General features: G+C 43.4%; 1 protein-coding gene across 1 annotated transcript in view; it reads right to left on the minus strand.

Moving 5' to 3' along the window:
- The window catches only part of LOC120045314 (calpain-2 catalytic subunit-like), a 52,068-nt gene that overhangs the window by 779 nt on the left and 26,284 nt on the right, over window positions 1–25,005 (minus strand). Inside the window, exons 16-22 of the mRNA XM_038990195.1 lie at window positions 24,495–24,552; window positions 24,327–24,391; window positions 23,887–23,955; window positions 22,629–22,707; window positions 20,937–21,053; window positions 19,895–19,965; window positions 6,545–6,821 (exon numbers count right to left, since the gene is read on the minus strand). Coding sequence (XP_038846123.1) covers window positions 6,545–6,821; window positions 19,895–19,965; window positions 20,937–21,053; window positions 22,629–22,707; window positions 23,887–23,955; window positions 24,327–24,391; window positions 24,495–24,552 — 736 coding nt within the window. The remainder of the gene's footprint in view (window positions 1–6,544; window positions 6,822–19,894; window positions 19,966–20,936; window positions 21,054–22,628; window positions 22,708–23,886; window positions 23,956–24,326; window positions 24,392–24,494; window positions 24,553–25,005) is intronic.

Below are 25,005 nucleotides of genomic sequence, written 5' to 3' on the forward strand. Positions count from 1 at the left end.
TTGTTGCGTTAACCTGTCTCTGTTCCGATAACTGGAAGAGAGAGACAGACAGACAGACAGACAGACAGACAGACAGACAGACAGACAGACAGACAGACAGACAGACAGACAGACAGACAGACAGACAGACAGACAGACAGACAGACAGACAGAAACACACAGACAGACAGAAACACACAGACAGACAGAAACACACAGACAGACAGACACAGACACCGACACCGACACCGACACCGACACCGACACAGACACAGACACAGACACAGACACAGACACAGACACCGACACAGACACAGACACCGACAGACAGACTCCCTTGTCCTTGCCGATGACAAGCATACCCATAATATGATGCAGCCACCACCATGCTTGAAAATATGAAGAGTTGTACTCGGTGCTGTGTTGTGTTGGATTCGCCATTAAACTCTGTAACTGTTTTAAAGTCACCATTGACCTCATGGTGAAACCCCTGAGCGGTTTCCTTCCTCTCCGGCAACTGAGTTAGGAAGAACGCCTGTATCTTTGTAGTGACTGACTCACCACACTAAAGACAAACAAGTGCGAAACGTATCAGTAGACTTTCCCATGGAGTCCATCAATGTCCCTTTTAAATCATGAACATTTCAGAAAGGACATTTCCAAAATTGTACTCGACCTAATGTATATATACAAGAACATCTGCTAAATATGTGTATTTAAATACAATTTGATTTTATATATTTAATTTTTGTACCTTTATTTAACCAGGAACGCAATCTCTATTGTACTCCACACTGCCCTTTTCCCACCTGGACAAAAGTAACACCTACGTGAGAATGTTATTCGTTGACTACAGCTCTGCGTTCAACACCATAGTGCCCTCCAAGTTCATCAATAAGCCAAGGACCCTGGGACTAAACACCTCCCTCTGCAACTGGATCCCGGACTTTGACGGGCCGCCCCCAGGTGGTAAGGGTAGGTAACAACACATCCGCCACGCTGATCCTCAACACGGGGGCTCCTCAGGGGTGCGTGCTCAGTCCCCTCCTGGACTCCCTGTTCACTCATGACTGCATGGCCAGGCACGACTCCAACACCATCATTAAGTTTGCCAATGACACAACAGTGGTAGGCCTGATCACCGAGGAGGTCAGAGACCTGGCCGTGTGGTGCCAGGACAGCAACCTCTCCCTCAACGTAATCAAGACAAAGGAGATGATTGTGGACTACAGGAAAAGGAGCACCGAGCACGCCCCCATTCTCATCAACGAGGCTGTAGTGGAGCAGGTTGAGAACTTCAAGTTCCTTGGTGTCCACATCACCAACAAACTATCATGGTTCCAAGCACACCAAGACAGTCGTGAAGAGGGCACGACAACGCCTATTTTTCTAACTCATGAGAATGAAAATATTTGTCATGGGTCCTCAGATCCTCAAAAGGTTCTACAGCTGCACCATTGAGAGCAACCTGACTGGTTGCATCACCGCTTGGTATGGCAACTGCTCAGCTTCCGACCGCAAGCCACAACAGAGGGTAGTGCGTATGGCCCAGTACATCACTGGGGCCAAGCTTCCTGCCATCCAGGACCTCTATACAAGGCGGTGTCAGAGGAAGGCCCTAGAAATTGTCCGACTCCAGCCACCCTAGTCATAGTGTTCTCTCTGCTACCGCATGGCAAGCGGTACCGGAGCGCCAAGTCTAGGTCCAAGAGGCTTCTAAAGAGCTTCTACCCCCAAGCCATAAGACTCCTGAATATCTAATCCAGACTATTTGCATTGCCCCCCTCTCTTTTACACCGCTGCTACTCTGATATTATCTATGCATAGTCACTTTAATAACTCTACCTACATGTACATATTACCTCAATGACCTCGACTAACCGCACATTGACTCTGTACCGGTACCCCCTGTATATAGCCTCCACATTGACTCTGTATCAGTACCCCCTGTATATAGCCTCCACATTGATTCTGTACCGGTACCCCCTGTATATAGCCTCCACATTGATTCTGTACCGGTACCCCCTGTATATAGCCTCCACATTGATTCTGTACCGGTACCCCCTGTATATAGCCTCCACAATGATTCTGTACCGGTACCCCCTGTATATACTCTTCTATTGTTATTTTACTGCTGCTCTTTAACTACTTGTTACTTTTATTTCTTATTCTTATTCGTATATTTTAGACTTCGTTGTTGGTTAGTGGCTTGTAAGTACGCATTTCACTGTAAGGTCTACATCTGTGGTATTCGGCGCATGTGACTAATAACATTTCATAGACTTTGGCCAGGATATGGAGTTCACTAGGGATTCATGGACGTTGTCCAGGATAGGGAGTTCATTAGGGATTCATAGACTGGCCAGGATAGGGAGTTCACTAGGGATTCATAGACTTTGGCCAGGATAGGGAGTTCACTATGGATTCATAGACTTTGGCCAGGATAGGGAGTTCACTATGGATTCATAGACCTTGACCAGGATAGGGAGTTCACTAGGGATTCATAGACTTTGGCCAGGATAGGGAGTTCATTAGGGATTCATAGACTTTAGCCAGTATAGGGAGTTCACTAGGGGTTCATAGACTTTGGCCAGGATAGGGAGTTCACTAGGGATTCATAGACTTTGTCCAGGATAGGGAGTTTAGAGATAGGATGATAGATGCTAATAACTAATAACTGAGGGATATCCTCCCTTTAGCAGTGGGAGGACATAAACTGATTTCTAAATGCTGGGTATGGAATTGGTCAAGAGACTCAAGTTGGAAATGTGAGCCACAGGTTCAGTAATAATACCAGCTGCTATCTTTAAGAGGTAGGGGTCCAGGTTGTCTGGACCTGCAGACTTTTAGTGTCTATTGCCTTTTAGTGCTTTATAGACCTCAGTATAATAAACAGGCTCAAAGTTAAAATGGTTCACATGAGGGCCTATATCATAGTTGACTGTAACAGAGCTGACATTAGAGGCCTGGGCCCCACTATTATTAAAAACTGAACCAGCAGATATGAAGTGCTTGTTAAAACCCCTACAATATCGGCTATATCCTTCACTTCATTAGAATCCATCATTAAATGGTCAGGAAGGCCAGAGGATACATTAGAACCTGACACTGATTTGTTTAGCTTCTAGAACTTGGTAGGGTTGTTTAGGTACTCTGTGACTGCATTTAAATAGTCATCTGATTTGGACTTCCTGATCAATCCTGTACATTTGTTTCTTAGTGCTCTGAAGGAGGCCCAGTCAACAGGAGCCTTTGTTTGTCTAGTTTGAGCCCAAGATATATTTCTCTTTCTAATTAATTCTACCAAGTTATCTGAAAACCAGGGATTGTGGACCTTACGTAATTTCCGGTTACAACTTGTAGACTTGTTTACGTGGTGCTGTGCGGTTTGTTGCTACCCTTACTTTGTTACCTGTCAACTTTACGGTTTCAATTTTTTAATTACCGTTTATATATATAGTTTTTTTTTTTCCCCTCACTCGACTTTTTTCATTCCATTTTTTTCACCCCGGACGCTTTATCTGGACGTGGTTCGTCAGGACCTCCACCAGCCAAAGCTAAGTAGTAACATTAACATGATGCCTTCTAATTGCAGACGCTGTAATCATAATATACAGAAGAACGATCGCGTTATGGCAAGGATAGCTGTGCTGCAAGGCCAGCTTCAGACGCAATCGTTAGGCAAGGGTAATTTCAGTGTAGGAAAGGACGAAACAGCGTCTGTGCCACCAGTAAGTACAGATAGTAGTTTAAATCCCCTTGCAAAGTCCGCACAGCCGGACAAATTTCTCATGGCTTCTGGAAAGAAACGCTGTAGGAATACTCAACCGGTGTCGCTCATTCAGCTGACAGAAACTTTCAACCGGTTCTCCCCATTAAGCAGCGAGTCGGAGTCAGAGGCCGAGACTTCTCTGGTCTCTCTTCCACCTGTTACGGGGTCTGAGACGTCGAAGCCTCCCACCATTAGCTCTGACAAATTGAAAACCCTAGTCATTGGCGACTCCATTACCAGCAGTATTAAACTTAAAACGAATCATCCAGCGATCATACACTGTTTACCAGGGGGCAGGGCTACCGACGTTAAGGCTAATCTGAAGATGGTGCTGGCTAAAGCTAAAACTTGCGAGTGTAGAGAGTATAGGGATATTGTTATCCACGTCGGCACCAACGATGTTAGGATGAAACAGTCAGAGGTCACCAAGCGCAACATAGCTTCAGCGTGTAAATCAGCTAGAAAGATGTGTCGGCATCGAGTAATTGTCTCTGTCCCCTTCCCAGTTAGGGGGAGTGATGAGCTCTACAGCAGAGTCTCACAACTCAATCGCTGGTTGAAAACTGTTTTCTGCCCCTCCCAAAAGATAGAATTTGTAGATAATTTGCCCTCTTTCTGGAACTCACCCACCTATCTTTCCGATTTGGTCCTGCCGTACATACCTACACGTACGCTACAGTCACAAGACGCAGGCCTCCTAATTGTTCCTATAATTTCTCCTATAGAGCTCCATTTTTATGGAATGGTCTGCCAATCCATGTGAGAGATGCAGACTCGGTCTCAACCTTTAAGTCTTTACTGAAGACTCATCTCTTCAGTAGGTCCTATGATTGAGTGTAGTCTGGCCCAGGAGTGTGAAGGTGAACGGAAAGGCTCTGGAGCAACGAACCGCCCTTGCAGTCTCTGCCTGGCCGGTTCCCCTCTCTCCACTGGGATTCTCTGCCTCTAACCCTATTACAGGGGATGAGTCACTGGCTTACTGGTGCTCTTCCATGCCGTCACTAGGAGGGGTGCATCACTTGAGTGGGTTGAGTCACTGACGTGATCTTCCCGTCTGGGATGGCGCCCCCCCTTTGGGTTGTGCCATGGCGGAGAACTTCGTGGGCTATACTCGGCCTTGTCTCAGGATGGTAAGTTGGTGGTTGAAGATATCCCTCTAGTGGTGTGGGGGCTGTGCTTTGGCAAAGTGGGTGGGGTTATATCCTGCCTGTTTGGCCCTGTCCGGGGGTATCGTTGGAAGGGGCCACAGTGTCTCCTGACCCCTCCTGTCTCAGCCTCCAGTATTTATGCTGCAGTAGTTTATGTGTTGGGGGGCTAGGGTCAGTCTGTTATATCTGGAGTATTTCTCCTGTCTTATCCGGTGTCCTGTATGAATTTAAGTATACTCTCTCTGAATCTCTCTCTTTTTCTCTCTATCTTTCTCTCTTTCTTTCTCTCTCTCGGAAGACCTGAGCCTAAGGACCATGCCTCAGGACTACCTGGCATGATGACTCCTTGCTGTCCCCAGTCCACCTGGTCGTGCTGCTCCTCCAGTTTCAACTGTTCTGCCTGCGGCTATGGAACCCTGACCTGTTCACCGGACGTGCTACCTGTCCCAGACCTGCTGTTTTCAACTCTCTAGAGACAGCAGGAGGGATAGAGATACTCTGAATGATCGGCTATGAAAAGCCAACTGACATTTACTCCTGAGGTGCTGACTTGCTGCACCCTCGACAACCACTGAGATTATTATGATCTGATCCTGCTGGTCATCTATGAACATTTGAACATCTTGGCCATGTTCTGTTATAATGTCCACCCGGCACAGCCAGAAGAGGACTGGCCACCCCTCTTAGCCTGGTTCCTCTCTAGGTTTCTTCCTAGGTTCTGGCCTTTCTAGGGAGTTTTTCCTAGCCACCGTGCTTCTACACCTGCATTGCTTGCTGTTTGGGGATTTAGGCTGGGTTTCTGTACAGCACTTTGTGACATCAGCTGATGTACGAAGGGCTATATAAATACATTTGATTGATTGATTGTCCCTTCCACTGATTCTACATTTCTTCACAGGGGCATGCTTATCACAAATGGACACAAACTTCATATAAAAATAGTCCCGGGCAGTGTCAACATGTGGAATCAGCATTATGGTACAGATCATGTAATAATGGTTGCTCATCAAACTGTCTAAAATGTTTGTTTTTTAAATATATTGGGGTTTTGGCTTTGGTCCTTTTAGTATTTCCAACACAAGCAATTGCACATCACTGACATCATTACATTGACATGTATGGGCATGTCAATATTCATGTCAAGTGTGTACGTGGGTGTCTGTCTGTCTGTCTGTCTGTCTGCCTGCCTGTCTGTCTGCCTGCTATAGCTACTACCAACAGTCACCTGGAGGGGAATGTCAGGGAGTAGTTAGATAGCTGCAGAAAGCCCTGGGTCTGAACCAGTGCTTACCGTGAACACTGAGGCTGTACCTGCTTTAAGTTACAGTTTTAACAGTGGTCAAGTAGGCTACTGTGGCTTTTTGATCGTGATGTAGGCCTACCATCAAAAACAATGGAGAAAAATGAATCCCCCAACATTTAACATGGAAATAGCTGTCCTAGTATTCAGTCTACAGTAGCAGCCAGTGTGTGGTGTTCAATGTAGGCCTACATTCCATGAGACTTTTGAAAAAAAACATGCAGGGCTTGACATGAACCTGTCAATCCACTTGTCCTTCAGACAAGGAAGTGACTGAAAATGTTGTTGTGTTGTTTGATGCAAGAAACCACTTTACAGAAATAACATTCGTTATTATTCCCATACCATTATTGCAGAGAATCAGACGGGGTCTCGAACGGGGACTTTGGACCGGGTCTTTGGACACGGTCTCGGACGGGGTCTTTGGACGGGGTCTTTGGACGGGGTCTCGGACGGGGTCTTCGGACGGGGTCTTTGGACCGGGTCTTTGGACGGGGTCTTTGGACGGGGTCTTGGACGGGGTCTCGGACGGGTTCTCGGACGGGGTATTTGGACGGGGTCTTTGGACGGGGTCTCGGACGGGGTCTCGGACGGGGTCTTTGGACGGCGCCTCGGACGGGGTCTTCAGGCAAAGACCTGGAGACTACTGCGTCATCGCTGAATGAAAATAGAACGACCAGTCTGTCTTTTGTATTTATACATTTTTGATTGAACCCCAGTGTAGCTGCTGCTGAAGTGTAGCTGCTGCCTAGGCAGGAACTAATGGGGATCCATAATAAACCCCAGGAAGAGTAGCTGCTGCCTAGGCAGGAACTAATGGGGATCGATAATAAACCCCAGGAAGAGTAGCTGCTGCCTTGGCAGGAACTAATGGGGATCCATAATAAACCCCAGGAAGAGTAGCTGCTGCCTTGGCAGGAACTAATGGGGATCCATAATAAACCTCAGGAAGAGTAGCTGCAGTTTTGGCAGGAACTAATGGGGATCGATAATAAACTCCAGGAAGAGTAGCTGCTGCCTAGGCAGGAACTAATGGGGATCCATAATAAACCCCAGGAAGAGTAGCTGCTGCCTAGGCAGGAACTAATGGGGATCGATAATAAACCCCAGGAAGAGTAGCTGCTGCCTTGGCAGGAACTAATGGGGATCAATATTAACTACAAATACAGGGTACAATAAGCACCGCCTTCGCCCAATCCTGATTTGTCCAAATAATCAATGACAAAAACCCAAAACCAGGAACTACTGCTGCTCGTAATCACATAATTCTACGTGAGCCTTGATAGATTATCGTTGTTTATGCCGAACCTGTCCTCGAGATTAATGAACAGGTAGAGAAGGAACAGGTAAATATAGAGACATTACAGGACAGGTAGAGAAGGAACAGGTAAATATAGAGACATTACAGGACAGGTAGAGAAGGAACAGGTAAATATAGAGACATTACAGGACAGGTAGAGAAGGAACAGGTAAATATAGAGACATTACAGGACAGGTAGAGAAGGAACAGGTAAATATAGAGACATTACAGGACAGGTAGAGAAGGAACAGGTAAATATAGAGACATTACAGGACAGGTAGAGAAGGAACAGGTAAATATAGAGACATTACAGGACAGGTAGAGAAGGAACAGGTAAATATAGAGACATTACAGGACAGGTAGAGAAGGAACAGGTAAATATAGAGACATTACAGGACAGGTAGAGAAGGAACAGGTAAATATAGAGACATTACAGGACAGGTAGAGAAGGAACAGGTAAATATAGAGACATTACAGGACAGGTAAAGAAGGAACAGGTAAATATAGAGACATTACAGGACAGGTAAAGAAGGAACAGGTAAATATAGAGACATTACAGGACAGGTAGAGAAGGAACAGGTAAATATAGAGACATTACAGGACAGGTAGAGAAGGAACAGGTAAATATAGAGACATTACAGGACAGGTAGAGAAGGAACAGGTAAATATAGAGACATTACAGGACAGGTAGAGAAGGAACAGGTAAATATAGAGACATTACAGGACAGGTAGAGAAGGAACAGGTAAATATAGAGACATTACAGGACAGGTAGAGAAGGAACAGGTAAATATAGAGACATTACAGGACAGGTAGAGAAGGAACAGGTAAATATAGAGACATTACAGGACAGGTAGAGAAGGAACAGGTAAATATAGAGACATTACAGGACAGGTAGAGAAGGAACAGGTAAATATAGAGACATTACAGGACAGGTAGAGAAGGAACAGGTAAATATAGAGACATTACAGGACAGGTAGAGAAGGAACAGGTAAATATAGAGACATTACAGGACAGGTAGAGAAGGAACAGGTAAATATAGAGACATTACAGGACAGGTAGAGAAGGAACAGGTTAGTAGGTAAATATAGGCCTACAGTTTGGACAGGAATGTACAGAACAGGGCTGAGCAACTAATGTTATGAAACTCTGGGGACGCCCCTGGGCAGAACAAACATTAACATGCTGTCACGACTCCTACCGAAGGTGGCTCCCCTTCCTGTTCAGGCGGCGCTCGGCGGTCGTCGTCACCGGTCTACTAGCTGCCAGCGATCCCTTTTCCCTTTTCTGTTGGTTTTGTCTTATTAGTTACACCTGTTTCTTGTTTACGTTTAGTTGGGCTATTTAAGCTAGTCGGCCCGCCTGCTCTTTGTGCGGGCTTCATTTTTCCACTGTGTTTGTGTGTGGTAGGTTATTGGTAGCGTGTTTTCGTTTTGGGATTTCGCTCTGGACTATTTAGGTCCTGGTTTTGGGTATCGTGTTTGTTGCGCCCCGATGAGTGTTTGGCGCGCATGATTTTTCCCCTGTGCCTTATTAAAACACTACTCAGTACTTTCTGCCTCCTGCGCCTGACTCCGCACCCACTACGCTTTTGTGCGTCACACATGCACCTTTTTTTTGTGCTGATTTGAATGTCATTGAGGAAACAGAAAGGTTTCATACTGTATTTTTTCCCGAGAACATCCATTCTGAATTTAAAAGTAATCCAATAAGTAATCATGTAGTTTTTCTAAAGTGTCTGTTATCTGATTACAATATGTTTTGCTGGTAATGTAACTGATTACAGTTTTTTATTTTGCAATCAACTGAAATGTAATCGTTTACTCTCCAACCCTGAATAGATGGGAGTGGTTGAGGGAAGAGATGTTTCCACCCCTAACTAGCATAGGTACATGTAAGGTTCAGCCTGATGCCCCTTAAGGTCTTACAATGACCTATCAATGGTAAAATCCAATGACCTACCAATGGTGAAATACAATGACTTATCAATGGTGAAATACAATGACCTATCAATGGTGAAATACAATGACCTATCAATGGTGAAATACAATGACCTATCAATGGTGAAATACAATGACCTATCAATGGTGAAATACAATGACCTATCAATGGTGAAATACAATGACCTATCAATGGTGAAATACAATGACCTACCAATGGTAAAAGAATAAGCACAGGATGTTTAAGGAAATATATGGAACATTTTATATAAATGTGTGCATAACTACCTTTGTAACATTTACAAATGTGGAAGTAATAATTTATAAATGGTGAGCTAACTGTTTGTAAATGCCATTATAAATGGTTCATTACCATTCAAATACATTGTTACCAATAATTGTGCACCTTATTCTGTGAGGATGATCAGTTTTCTAGTGTGTGAACAGATAATCAGCACTTTTTAAATAGAAAAACAAACACCCGTACAGCGAACACATTTTTTTAATAGTTCATTAAAGTCCCAAACAGAATGAGCAAGTATTTATGAGTAACCATATTCAAAGTTAGTTTACAAATAGTGCAAAACTAGACCTTGAAATGTTCCTAGAAATGTGACAATAAAAGAAAATGTAATTAAAAAAAAGAACATCTTTAATCTCAAAACCATGATCTATTTTATAGCATCCAGCTGTCACGGTCCCTACTGGGGGAGTCTACTTGATTCACTACTGGGGGAGTCTAGTTAAATCACTACTGGCGCTGGGGAGTCTAGTTGATTCCCTCCTGGCGTTGGGGAGTCTAGTTGATTGCCAGGCACAGCCACTGGAAAAAGAAAACAAATCCAGTCAGACAGACAAACAAACAAACAGACACACTGTCTGCACGAAATACTCCACGAGCTGGGTGAACGGTAGAGAAAACGCTAAAACACGTCTTTTTCTCTGACGTCTGGTTCTTCAGAAGACATTCAAACCTTAAAGGTTGTTCCTGTAACTATATGGCAGTGAGTACAGGTTGTTCCTGTAACTATATGGCAGTGAGTACAGGTTGTTCCTGAAACTATATGGCAGTGAGTACAGGTTGTTCCTGTAACTATATGGCAGTGAGTACAGCTTCCTGAAACTATATGGCAGTGAGTACAGGTTCCTGTAACTATATGGCAGTGAGTACAGGTTGTTACTGTAACTATATGGCAGTGAGTACAGGTTGTTCCTGTAACTATATGGCAGTGAGTACAGCTTCCTGAAACTATATGGCAGTGAGTACAGCTTCCTGTAACTATATGGCAGTGAGTACAGGTTCCTGTAACTATATGGCAGTGAGTACAGGTTCCTGTAACTATATGGCAGTGAGTACAGGTTGTTACTGTAACTATATTGCAGTGAGTACAGGTTGTTCCTGTAACTATATGGCAGTGAGTACAGCTTCCTGAAACTATATGGCAGTGAGTACAGCTTCCTGTAACTATATGGCAGTGAGTACAGCTTCCTGTAACTATATGGCAGTGAGTACAGGTTGGTCCTGAAACTATATGGCAGTGAGTACAGGTTCCTGTAACTATATGGCAGTGAGTACAGGTTCCTGTAACTATATGGCAGTGAGTACAGGTTGGTCCTGTAACTATATGGCAGTGAGTACAGGTTGGTCCTGTAACTATATGGCAGTGAGTACAGGTTGGTCCTGTAACTATATGGCAGTGAGTACAGGTTGGTCCTGTAACTATATGGCAGTGAGTACAGGTTGTTCCTGTAACTATATGGCAGTGAGTACAGGTTGTTCCTGTAACAATATGGCAGTGAGTACAGGTTGTTCCTGTAACTATATGGCAGTGAGTACAGGTTGTTCCTGTAACTATATGGCAGTGAGTACAGGTTCCTGTAACTATATGGCAGTGAGTACAGGTTGTTCCTGTAACTATATGGCAGTGAGTACAGGTTGTTCCTGTAACTATATGGCAGTGAGTACAGGTTGTTCCTGTAACTATATGGCAGTGAGTACAGGTTGGTCCTGTAACTATATGGCAGTGAGTACAGGTTGTTCCTGTAACTATATGGCAGTGAGTACAGGCTGTTCCTGTAACAATATGGCAGTGAGTACAGGTTCCTGTAACTATATGGCAGTGAGTACAGGTTCCTGTAACTATATTGTAGTGAGTACAGGTTGGTCCTGTAACTATATGGCAGTGAGTACAGGTTGGTCCTGTAACTATATGCCAGTGAGTACAGGTTGTTCCTGTAACTATATGGCAGTGAGTACAGGTTGTTCCTGTAACTATATGGCAGTGAGTACAGGTTGTTCCTGTAACTATATGGTAGTGAGTACAGGTTGTTCCTGTAACTATATGGCAGTGAGTACAGCTTCCTGTAACTATATGACAGTGAGTACAGGTTGTTCCTGAAACTATATGGCAGTGAGTACAGGTTCCTGTAACTATATGGCAGTGAGTACAGGTTGTTCCTGTAAATATATGGCAGTGAGTACAGGTTGTTCCTGTAACTATATGGCAGTGAGTACAAGTTGTTCCTGTAACTATATGGCAGTGAGTACAGGTTGGTCCTGTAACTATATGGCAGTGAGTACAGGTTGTTCCTGTAACTATATGGCAGTGAGTACAGGTTGTTCCTGTAACAATATGGCAGTAAGTACAGGTTGTTCCTGTAACTATATGGCAGTGAGTACAGGTTCCTGTAACTATATGGCAGTGAGTACAGGTTGTTCCTGTAACAATGTGGCAGTGAGTACAGGTTCCTGTAACTATATGGCAGTGAGTACAGGTTCCTGTAACTATATTGTAGTGAGTACAGGTTGTTCCTGTAACTATATGGCAGTGAGTACAGGTTGTTCCTGTAACAATATGACAGTGAGTACAGGTTGTTCCTGTAACTATATGGCAGTGAGTACAGGTTGTTCCTGTAACTATACGGCAGTGAGTACAGGTTGTTCCTGTAACTATATGACAGTGAGTACAGGTTGTTCCTGTAACTATATGGCAGTGAGTACAGGTTGTTCCTGTAACTATATGGCAGTGAGTACAGGTTGTTCCTGTAACTATATGGCAGTGAGTACAGGTTGTTCCTGTAACTATATGACAGTGAGTACAGGTTGTTCCTGTAACTATATGGCAGTGAGTACAGGTTGTTCCTGTAACTATATGGCAGTGAGTACAGGTTGTTCCTGTAACTATATGGCAGTGAGTACAGGTTCCTGTAACTATATGGCAGTGAGTACAGGTTGTTCCTGTAACTATATGGCAGTGAGTACAGGTTGTTCCTGTAACTATATGGCAGTGAGTACAGGTTGTTCCTGTAACTATATGGCAGTGAGTACAGGTTGTTCCTGTAACTATATGGCAGTGAGTACAAGTTGTTCCTGTAACTATATGGCAGTGAGTACAGGTTGGTCCTGTAACTATATGGCAGTGAGTACAGGTTGTTCCTGTAACTATATGGCAGTGAGTACAGGTTGTTCCTGTAACAATATGGCAGTAAGTACAGGTTGTTCCTGTAACTATATGGCAGTGAGTACAGGTTGTTCCTGTAACTATATGGCAGTGAGTACAGGTTGTTCCTGTAAATATATGACAGTGAGTACAGGTTCCTGTAACTATATGGCAGTGAGTACAGGTTGTTCCTGTAACTATATGGCAGTGAGTACAGGTTCCTGTAACTATATGGTAGTGAGTACAGGTTGTTCCTGTAACTATATGGCAGTGAGTACAGGTTGTTCCTGTAACAATATGACAGTGAGTACAGGTTGTTCCTGTAACTATATGGCAGTGAGTACAGGTTGTTCCTGTAACAATATGGCAGTGAGTACAGGTTGTTCCTGTAACTATATGGCAGTGAGTACAGGTTGTTCCTGTAACTATATGGCAGTGAGTACAGTTGTTCCTGTAACTATATGCCAGTGAGTACAGGTTGTTCCTGTAACTATATGGCAGTGAGTACAGGTTGTTCCTGTAATTATATGGCAGTGAGTACAGGTTGTTCCTGTAACTATATGACAGTGAGTACAGGTTGTTCCTGTAACTATATGGCAGTGAGTACAGGTTGTTCCTGTAACTATATGGCAGTGAGTACAGGTTGTTCATGTAACTATATGGTAGTGAGTACAGGTTGTTCCTGTAACTATATGGCAGTGAGTACAGGTTGTTCCTGTAACTATATGGCAGTGAGTACAGGTTGTTCCTGTAACAATATGACAGTGAGTACAGGTTATTCCTGTACCAATATGACAGTGAGTACAGGTTGTTCCTGTAACAATATGACAGTGAGTACAGGTTGTTCCTGTAACAATATGACAGTGAGTACAGGTTGTTCCTGTAACTATATGGTAGTGAGTACAGGTTGTTCCTGTAACTATATGGCAGTGAGTACAGCTTCCTGTAACTATATGACAGTGAGTACAGGTTGTTCCTGAAACTATATGGCAGTGAGTACAGGTTCCTGTAACTATATGGCAGTGAGTACAGGTTGTTCCTGTAACTATATGGCAGTGAGTACAGGTTGTTCCTGTAACTATATGGCAGTGAGTACAAGTTGTTCCTGTAACTATATGGCAGTGAGTACAGGTTGGTCCTGTAACTATATGGCAGTGAGTACAGGTTGTTCCTGTAACTATATGGCAGTGAGTACAGGTTGTTCCTGTAACAATATGGCAGTAAGTACAGGTTGTTCCTGTAACTATATGGCAGTGAGTACAGGTTGTTCCTGTAACTATATGGCAGTGAGTACAGGTTGTTCCTGTAAATATATGACAGTGAGTACAGGTTCCTGTAACTATATGGCAGTGAGTACAGGTTGTTCCTGTAACTATATGGCAGTGAGTACAGGTTCCTGTAACTATATGGTAGTGAGTACAGGTTGTTCCTGTAACTATATGGCAGTGAGTACAGGTTGTTCCTGTAACAATATGACAGTGAGTACAGGTTGTTCCTGTAACTATATGGCAGTGAGTACAGGTTGTTCCTGTAACAATATGGCAGTGAGTACAGGTTGTTCCTGTAACTATATGGCAGTGAGTACAGGTTGTTCCTGTAACTATATGCCAGTGAGTACAGGTTGTTCCTGTAACTATATGGCAGTGAGTACAGGTTGTTCCTGTAACTATATGGTAGTGAGTACAGGTTGTTCCTGTAACTATATGGCAGTGAGTACAGGTTGTTCCTGTAACTATATGGCAGTGAGTACAGGTTGTTCCTGTAACAATATGACAGTGAGTACAGGTTATTCCTGTACCAATATGACAGTGAGTACAGGTTGTTCCTGTAACTATATGACAGTGAGTACAGGTTGTTCCTGTAACAATATGACAGTGAGTACAGGTTGTTCCTGTAACTATATGGCAGTGAGTACAGGTTGTTCCTGTAACAATATGACAGTGAGTACATGTTGTTCCTGTAACTATATGGCAGTGAGTACAGGTTGTTCCTGTAACAATATGGCAGTGAGTACAGGTTGTTACTGTAACTATATGGCAGTGAGTACAGGTTGTTCCTGTAACTATATGGCAGTGAGTACAGCTTCCTGAAACTATATGGCAGTGAGTACAGCTTCCTGAAACTATATGGCAGTGAGTACAGGTTCCTGTAACTATATGGCAGTGAGTACAGGTTGTTACTGTAACTATATGGCAGTGAGTACAGGTTGTTCCTGTAACTATATGGCAGTGAGTACAGCTTCCTGAAACTATATGGCAGTGAGTACAGCTTCCTGTAACTATATGGCAGTGAGTACAGCTTCCTGAAACTATATGGCAGTGAGTACAGCTTCCTGTAACTATATGGCAGTGAGTACAGGTTCCTGTAACTATATGGCAGTGAGTACAGGTTGGTCCTGAAACTATATGGCAGTGAGTACAGGTTCTTGTAACTATATGGCAGTGAGTACAGGTTGGTCCTGTAACTATATGGCAGTGAGTACAGGTTGTTCCTGTAACTATATGGCAGTGAGTACAGGTTGGTCCTGTAACTATATGGCAGTGAGTACAGGTTGTTCGTGTAACTATATGGCAGTGAGTACAGGTTGTTCCTGTAATTATATGGCAGTGAGTACAGGTTGTTCCTGTAACTATATGACAGTGAGTACAGGTTGTTCCTGTAACTATATGGCAGTGAGTACAGGTTGTTCCTGTAACTATATGGCAGTGAGTACAGGTTGTTCCTGTAACTATATGGTAGTGAGTACAGGTTGTTCCTGTAACTATATGACAGTGAGTACAGGTTGTTCCTGTAACTATATGGCAGTGAGTACAGGTTGTTCCTGTAACAATATGACAGTGAGTACAGGTTATTCCTGTACCAATATGACAGTGAGTACAGGTTGTTCCTGTAACTATATGACAGTGAGTACAGGTTGTTCCTGTAACAATATGACAGTGAGTACAGGTTGTTCCTGTAACTATATGGCAGTGAGTACAGGTTGTTCCTGTAACAATATGACAGTGAGTACATGTTGTTCCTGTAACTATATGGCAGTGAGTACAGGTTGTTCCTGTAACAATATGGCAGTGAGTACAGGTTGTTACTGTAACTATATGGCAGTGAGTACAGGTTGTTCCTGTAACTATATGGCAGTGAGTACAGCTTCCTGAAACTATATGGCAGTGAGTACAGCTTCCTGAAACTATATGGCAGTGAGTACAGGTTCCTGTAACTATATGGCAGTGAGTACAGGTTGTTACTGTAACTATATGGCAGTGAGTACAGGTTGTTCCTGTAACTATATGGCAGTGAGTACAGCTTCCTGAAACTATATGGCAGTGAGTACAGCTTCCTGTAACTATATGGCAGTGAGTACAGCTTCCTGAAACTATATGGCAGTGAGTACAGCTTCCTGTAACTATATGGCAGTGAGTACAGGTTCCTGTAACTATATGGCAGTGAGTACAGGTTGGTCCTGAAACTATATGGCAGTGAGTACAGGTTCTTGTAACTATATGGCAGTGAGTACAGGTTGGTCCTGTAACTATATGGCAGTGAGTACAGGTTGTTCCTGTAACTATATGGCAGTGAGTACAGGTTGGTCCTGTAACTATATGGCAGTGAGTACAGGTTGTTCGTGTAACTATATGGCAGTGAGTACAGGTTGTTCCTGTAACTATATGGCAGTGAGTACAGGTTCCTGTAACTATATGACAGTGAGTACAGGTTGTTCCTGTAACTATATGGCAGTGAGTACAGGTTGTTCCTGTAACAATATGGCAGTGAGTACAGGTTGTTCCTGTAACTATATGGCAGTGAGTATAGGTTCCTGTAACTATATGGCAGTGAGTACAGGTTGTTCCTGTAACTATATGGCAGTGAGTACAGGTTGTTCCTGTAACTATATGGCAGTGAGTACAGGTTGTTCCTGTAACTATATGGCAGTGAGTACAGGTTGTTCCTGTAACAATATGGCAGTGAGTACAGGTTGTTCCTGTAACTATATGGCAGTGAGTACAGGTTGTTCCTGTAACTATATGGCAGTGAGTACAGGTTGTTCCTGTAACTATATGACAGTGAGTACAGGTTGTTCCTGAAACTATATGGCAGTGAGTACAGGTTCCTGTAACTATATGGCAGTGAGTACAGGTTCCTGTAACTATATGGCAGTGAGTACAGGTAGTTCCTGTAACTATATGGCAGTGAGTACAGGTTGTTCCTGTAACAATATGGCAGTGAGTACATGTTGTTCCTGTAACTATATGGCAGTGAGTACAGGTTGTTCCTGTAACTATATGGCAGTGAGTACAGGTTGTTCCTGTAACTATATGGCAGTGAGTACAGGTTGTTCCTGTAACTATATGGCAGTGAGTACAGGTTCCTGTAACTATATGGCAGTGAGTACAGGTTGTTCCTGTAACTATATGGCAGTGAGTACAGGCTGTTCCTGTAACAATATGGCAGTGAGTACAGGTTGTTCCTGTAACTATATGGCATTGAGTACAGGTTCCTGTAACTATATGGTAGTGAGTACAGGTTGTTCCTGTAACTATATGGCAGTGAGTACAGGTTGTTCCTGTAACAATATGACAGTGAGTACAGGTTGTTCCTGTAACTATATGGCAGTGAGTACAGGTTGTTCCTGTAACAATATGGCAGTGAGTACAGGTTGTTCCTGTAACTATATGGCAGTGAGTACAGGTTGTTCCTGTAACTATATGCCAGTGAGTACAGGTTGTTCCTGTAACTATATGGCAGTGAGTACAGGTTGTTCCTGTAACTATATGGCAGTGAGTACAGGTTGTTCCTGTAACTATATGGCAGTGAGTACAGGTTGTTCCTGTAACTATATGGCAGTGAGTACAGGTTGTTCCTGTAACTATATGGCAGTGAGTACAGGTTGTTCCTGTAACTATATTGTAGTGAGTACAGGTTGTTCCTGTAACTATATGGCAGTGAGTACAGGTTGTTCCTGTAACTATATGCCAGTGAGTACAGGTTGTTCCTGTAACTATATGGCAGCGAGTACAGGTTGTTCCTGTAACTATATGACAGTGAGTACAGGTTGTTCCTGTAACAATATGGCAGCGAGTACAGGTTGTTCCTGTAACTATATGGCAGTGAGTACAGGTTGTTCCTGTAACTATATGGCAGTGAGTACAGGTTGTTCCTGTAACTATATGGCAGTGAGTACAGGTTGTTCCTGTAACTATATGGCAGCGAGTACAGGTTGTTCCTGTAACTATATGACAGTGAGTACAGGTTGTTCCTGTAACTATATGGCAGCGAGTACAGGTTGTTCCTGTAACTATATGGCAGCGAGTACAGGTTGTTCCTGTAACTATATGGCAGCGAGTACAGGTTGTTCCTGTAACAATATGGCAGTGAGTACAGGTTGTTCCTGTAACTATATGGCAGTGAGTACAGGTTCCTGTAACTATATGGCAGTGAGTACAGGTTGTTCCTGTAACTATATGGCAGTGAGTACAGGTTGTTCCTGTAACTATATGGCAGTGAGTACAGGTTGTTCCTGTAACTATATGGCAGTGAGTACAGGTTGTTCCTGTAACTATATGGCAGTGAGTACAGGTTGTTCCTGTAACTATATGACAGTGAGTACAGGTTGTTCCTGTAACTATATGACAGTGAGTACAGGTTGTTCCTGTAACTATATGACAGTGAGTACAGGTTGTTCCTGTAACTATATGACAGTGAGTACAGGTTGTTCCTGTAACTATATGACAGTGAGTACAGGTTGTTCCTGTAACTATATGGCAGTGAGTACAGGTTGTTCCTGTAACTATATGACAGTGAGTACAGGTTGTTCCTGTAACTATATGGCAGTGAGTACAGGTTGTTCCTGTAACTATATGGCAGTGAGTACAGGTTGTTCCTGTAACTATATGGCAGTGAGTACAGGTTGTTCCTGTAACTATATGGCAGTGAGTACAGGTTGTTCCTGTAACTATATGACAGTGAGTACAGGTTGTTCCTGTAACTATATGGCAGTAAGTACAGGTTGTTCCTGTAACTATATGGCAGTGAGTACAGGTAGTTCCTGTAACTATATGGCAGTGAGTACAGGTTGTTCCTGTAACTATATGGCAGTGAGTACAGGTTGTTCCTGTAACTATATGACAGTGAGTACAGGTTGTTCCTGTAACTATATGACAGTGAGTACAGGTTGTTCCTGTAACTATATGGCAGTGAGTACAGGTTGTTCCTGTAACTATATGACAGTGAGTACAGGTTGTTCCTGTAACTATATGGCAGTGAGTACAGGTTGTTCCTGTAACTATATGGCAGTGAGTACAGGTTGTTCCTGTAACTATATGACAGTGAGTACAGGTTGTTCCTGTAACTATATGGCAGTGAGTACAGGTTGTTCCTGTAACTATATGGCAGTGAGTACAGGTAGTTCCTGTAACTATATGGCAGTGAGTACAGGTTGTTCCTGTAACTATATGGCAGTGAGTACAGGTAGTTCCTGTAACTATATGGCAGTGAGTACAGGTTGTTCCTGTAACTATATGGCAGTGAGTACAGGTTGTTCCTGTAACTATATGGCAGTGAGTACAGGTTGTTCCTGTAACTATATGGCAGTGAGTACAGGTAGTTCCTGTAACTATATGACAGTGAGTACAGGTTGTTCCTGTAACTATATGACAGTGAGTACAGGTTGTTCCTGTAACTATATGACAGTGAGTACAGGTTGTTCCTGTAACTATATGACAGTGAGTACAGGTAGTTCCTGTAACTATATGACAGTGAGTACAGGTAGTTCCTGTAACAATATGACAGTGAGTACAGGTAGTTCCTGTAACAATATGACAGTGAGTACAGGTTGTTCCTGTAACAATATGGCAGTGAGTACAGGTTGTTCCTTTCTTCCAGTATATGCCTTTTGAACCCAGCACCCAAATACTATCTGTTACTGTAAACGTTTGAGTTTAGCACGCTAATTCCTCATTCTATGCACAATGGTGACCAACATATTGAGTTAAACCACTGTACTATATAATGAAATAGACAAACAGAAGTACATACTTGGGACACATCCAGCTCAATCTTCCCAGAGGCGTTGGTATCCAGAGTTTTAAACATCTCTGGTTGGGATTCAAAACAGAAAGAGGTTATTAATCCAATGCAAAATTCAATGAATTGATCAATTACCAAACCAATTAACTAATCAGTCAAATCCAAGTTATTGTGCTGCTGAGACATACTGTTCAAGGACCTATATCATCTACTGTTTGGAGGATGTTCCAGGATGCAAAACATTTGCAGGATGTTCTAGGATACCAAACATTTGCAGGATGTTCAAGGATGCCAAACATTTGGAGGATGTTCCAGGATGCCAAACATTTGAAGGATGTCCCAGGATGCCAAACTTTTGCAGGATGTTCCAGGATATCAAACATTTCCAGGATGTTCCAGGATGCCAAAACCTTTGGAGGATGTTCCAGGATACCAAACATTTGCAGGATGTTCCAGGATGCCAAACATTTGTAGGATGTTCCAGGATGCCAAACATTTGTAGGATGTTCCAGGATACCAAGCATTTGAAGGATGTTCCAGGATACCAAGCATTTGCAGGATGTTCCAGGATACCAAACATTTGCAGGATGTTCCAGGATACCAAACATTTACAGGATGTTCCAGGATGCCAAACATTTGAAGGATGTTCCAGGAAGCCAACACTTTTGGAGGATGTTCCAGGATGCTAAACATTTGCAGGATGTTCCAGGATACCAAACATTTGCTGGATGTTCCAGGATGCCAAACATTTGCAGGATGTTCCAGGATACCAAACATTTGCAGGATGTTCCAGGATACCAAACATTTGGAGGATGTTCCAGGACACCAAACATTTGGAGGATGTTCCGGAAGCAACAGACAAACGTATTATTATCTGTATACTGTATGTCCTTATCTTTACTTGATTATGGTGTGTTTTTTGTATGCACAGAGCCGCCAACCGAGATTTCCCCACCGGGAGAATAAATTCATAGTCTTATCTTCTCTATTTGCATCCCAATGTTGATGGAAGAGTTGTGTTATTGTTGAATGGACTTACTGAAGAGCATTTCAACTCTGATGAGACAGTCCACGAAACAGTGGAAGTCAATGGCATAGTGGGCGCTGGCATAACGAGTCACTATGACCTGCAGCACTGCACTGTTGATGTGGAAGCCTGAGGAAAAGGACACGATCATAGAAATACAATGAATAGATGATATTAATATGGCGATAAAATTCCACATACAGTAACCCAGTCATCAAAGTGACCATCTCAGTAACCATACCAGTAACCATCTAGAGCAATGGTTCTCAACCTATCTACAGGGGGTTCCTGGTCTATCTACAGGGGTTCCTGGTCTATCTACAGGAGGTTCCTGGTCTATCTACAGGGGGTTCCTGGTCTATCTACAGGGGTTCCTCACCTATCTACAGGGGGTTCCTGGTCTATCTACAGGGGGTTCCTGGTCTATCTACAGGGGGTTCCTGGTCTATCTACAGGAGGTTCCTGACCTATCTACAGGGGTTCCTGACCTATCTACAGGGGGTTCCTGACCTATCTACAGGGGGTTCCTGGCCTATCTACAGGGGGTTCCTGGTCTGTCTACATGGGGTTCCTGACCTATCTACAGGGGGTTCCTGGTCTGTCTACAGGAGGTTCCTGACCTATCTACAGGGGGTTCCTGACCTATCTACAGGGGGTTCCTGGTCTGTCTACAGGGGGTTCCTGGCCTATCTACAGGGGATTCCTGACCTATCTACAGGGGGTTCCTGATCTATCTACAGGGGGTTCCTGACCTGTCTACAGGGGGTTCCTGACCTGTCTACAGGGGGTTCCTGACCTGTCTATCTACAGGGGGTTCCTGGCCTATCTACAGGGGGTTCCTGGCCTATCTACAGGGGATTCCTGACCTATCTACAGGGGGTTCCTGATCTATCTACAGGGGGTTCCTGACCTATCTACAGGGGGTTCCTGACCTGTCTACAGGGGGTTCCTGACCTGTCTACAGGAGGTTCCTGGTCTGTCTACAGGGGGTTCCTGGTCTATCTACAGGGGGTACCTGACCTATCTACAGGGGGTTCCTGACCTATCTACAGGGGGTTCCTGACCTATCTACAGGGGGTTCCTGGCCTATCTACAGGGGGTTCCTGGCCTGTCTACAGGGGGTTCCTGACCTGTCTACAGGCGGTTCCTGGCCTATCTACAGGGGGTTCCTGGCCTGTCTACAGGGGGTTCCTGACCTGTCTACAGGGGGTTCCTGACCTGTCTACAGGGGGTTCCTGACCTGTCTACAGGGGGTTCCTGGCCTATCTACAGGGGGTTCCTGGCCTGTCTACAGGGGGTTCCTGACCTGTCTACAGGGGGTTCCTGACCTGTCCACAGGGGGTTCCTGGTCTATCTACAGGGGGTTCCTGGTCTATCTACAGGGGGTTCCTGACCTATCTACAGGGGGTTCCTGGCCTATCTACAGGGGGTTCCTGACCTGTCTACAGGGGGTTCCTGACCTGTCTACAGGGGGTTCCTGGCCTATCTACATGGGGTTCCTGACCTACCTACAGGGGGTTCCTGACCTATCTACAGGGGGTTCCTGGCCTATCTACATGGGGTTCCTGACCTATCTACAGGGGGTACCTGGAAAGATTTAAGAAAATAATGAGGGCAGTGGTGTAGGATGCACAGCTCCTGCAGCCCCCTGTGGCCCCCACACCCACCACGGCCCCCAACCCCCCCCAAAAATGTGTGTGTTACCTGCTTCTGTCAGAGCACCTCTCATCTCATGTGAACTCATAGTTCCAGAGCGGTCTGAGTCGTAACTCTTGAAAATTTCCTGAAGATACCAACCGCAGCATGATGTCGAATCAGAACAGAGAAACATATATTACACAGTTAATACATACTGGGGGGGGGGGGGGGGGGGGGGGGGGAGTCCTACATCTGGACTTCTGTTTAGTCACATTTCCCCTTAGTCATGGACTGATGTTAATGGTAGTTTGATAGATGTCAATGGAAGTTTGATAGATGTCAATGGAAGTTTGATAGATGTCAATGGAAGTTTGATAGATGTCAATGGTAGTTTGATAGATGTCAATGGAAGTTAGGATTCACCCAAGGGTACATAGTAGACTCATCACAGAATGATTTAGTAAACTCAATCATACATCATCTAGTGAGACCTGTACAACAACAAAAAACACATTCAGCATTCATAAAAACACCTTCAGCATTCATTAAAACACCTTCAGCATTCATTAAAACACCTTCAGCATTCATTAAAACACCTTCAGTATTCATAAAAACACCTCCAGCATTCATAAAAACACCTTCAGCATTCATTAAAACACCTTCAGCATTCATTAAAACACCTTCAGCATTCATTAAAACACCTTCAGTATTCATCAAAACACCTTCAGCATTCATAAAAACACCTTCAGCATTCATTAAAACACCTTCAGCATTCATTAAAACACCTTCAGCATTCATAAAAACGCCTTCAGCGTTCATAAAAACACCTTCAACATTCATTAAAACACCTTCAGCATTCATTAAAACACCTCCAGCATTCATTAAAACACCTTCAGCATTCATTAAAACACCTTCAGCATTCATTAAAACACCTCCAGCACTCATTAAAACACCTTCAGCATTCATTAAAACACCTTCAGCATTCATTAAAACACCTTCAGCATTCATAAAAACACCTTCATCATTCATAAAAACACCTTCATCATTCATTAAAGCACCTTCAGCATTCATTAAAACACCTTCAGCATTCATTAAAACACCTTCATCATTCATTAAACACCTCCAGCATTCATTAAAACACCTCCAGCATTCATTAAAACACCTTCAGCATTCATTAAAACACCTTCAGCATTCATTAAAACACATCCAGCATTCATTAAAACACCTTCAGCATTCATTAAAACACCTTCAGCATTCATTAAAACACCTTCAGCATTCATTAAAACACCTTCAGCATTCATTAAAACACCTTCAGCATTCATACCAAGTATTTCTGGATCTTCATCCAAAGCATGTGGAATTCAACCAGTCCCAACTTGGAATTTCCATTTTTCTGGAGACAGATGTCAAGGTTTGTAACCTAAAGGTACAGGAAGTTCTCAAACAGATGTCAGTGGGTGTTCACTATGTGTGGTATGACTCATGCATATATTGATTGGTTCAAATATACATCAGGCATCATATGAACAATGTACTCCCTCTTGTAGAAAATGTCTAGCCTGGTCCCAGATCTGGCTGTGCTATCTGGCAACTCCTATGGTTTTATACCGTCGTTGGCAATACAGCACAAACTGATCTGGGACCAGACTAGTCTTATTGACCCCCAATGGCAATAGGAGTTGGCTAGACAGCACAAACAGATCTGGGACCAGGTTAGAAAACAGCATGGAGTAGTACAACTGTTTTTGTAACTGTGAAGGATACATCTAGAAGACTGACAATGTGACGCCCAGTTTCAAGACTGAAACCTTCTGTCTTGATATCGGCCCCTGGAAACCGTTAGGATAATATAATTAAGTTGAATAACATTCATTCTAAGGTTCGTTACACACTTGTATAATTTAGAAAGTTATTGAAAAAAAATGTTTTTACTTTTAGCGAAAACTTTGTTCAGAATTTCAACAAGTTGGAAGACAGTCACCTCTCCGTCCTGTTCAGGAAATAGAACGTAGACATTTTGTCACACAAATCAGTCAACTCAGGTCATTATTGTATGTAAACCAGTCAACTCAGGTCATTATTGTGTGTAAACCAGTCAACTCAGGTCATTATTGTATGTAAACCAGTCAACTCAGGTCATTATTGTATGTAAACCAGTCAACTCAGGTCATTATTGTGTGTAAACCAGTCAACTCAGGTCATTATTGTATGTAAACCAGTCAACTCAGGTCATTATTGTATGTAAACCAGTCAACTCAGGTCATTATTGTGTGTAAACCAGTCAACTCAGGTCATTATTGTGTGTAAACCAGTCAACTCAGGTCATTATTGTATGTAAACCAGTCAACTCGGGTCATTATTGTGTGTAAACCAGTCAACTCAGGTCATTATTGCATGTAAAGCTCAGGTCATTATTGTGTGTAAACCAGTCAACTCAGGTCAT

The sequence above is a fragment of the Salvelinus namaycush genome, chromosome 4 (assembly GCF_016432855.1).
Source record: "Salvelinus namaycush isolate Seneca chromosome 4, SaNama_1.0, whole genome shotgun sequence".
Classification (NCBI taxonomy): domain Eukaryota; kingdom Metazoa; phylum Chordata; class Actinopteri; order Salmoniformes; family Salmonidae; genus Salvelinus; species Salvelinus namaycush.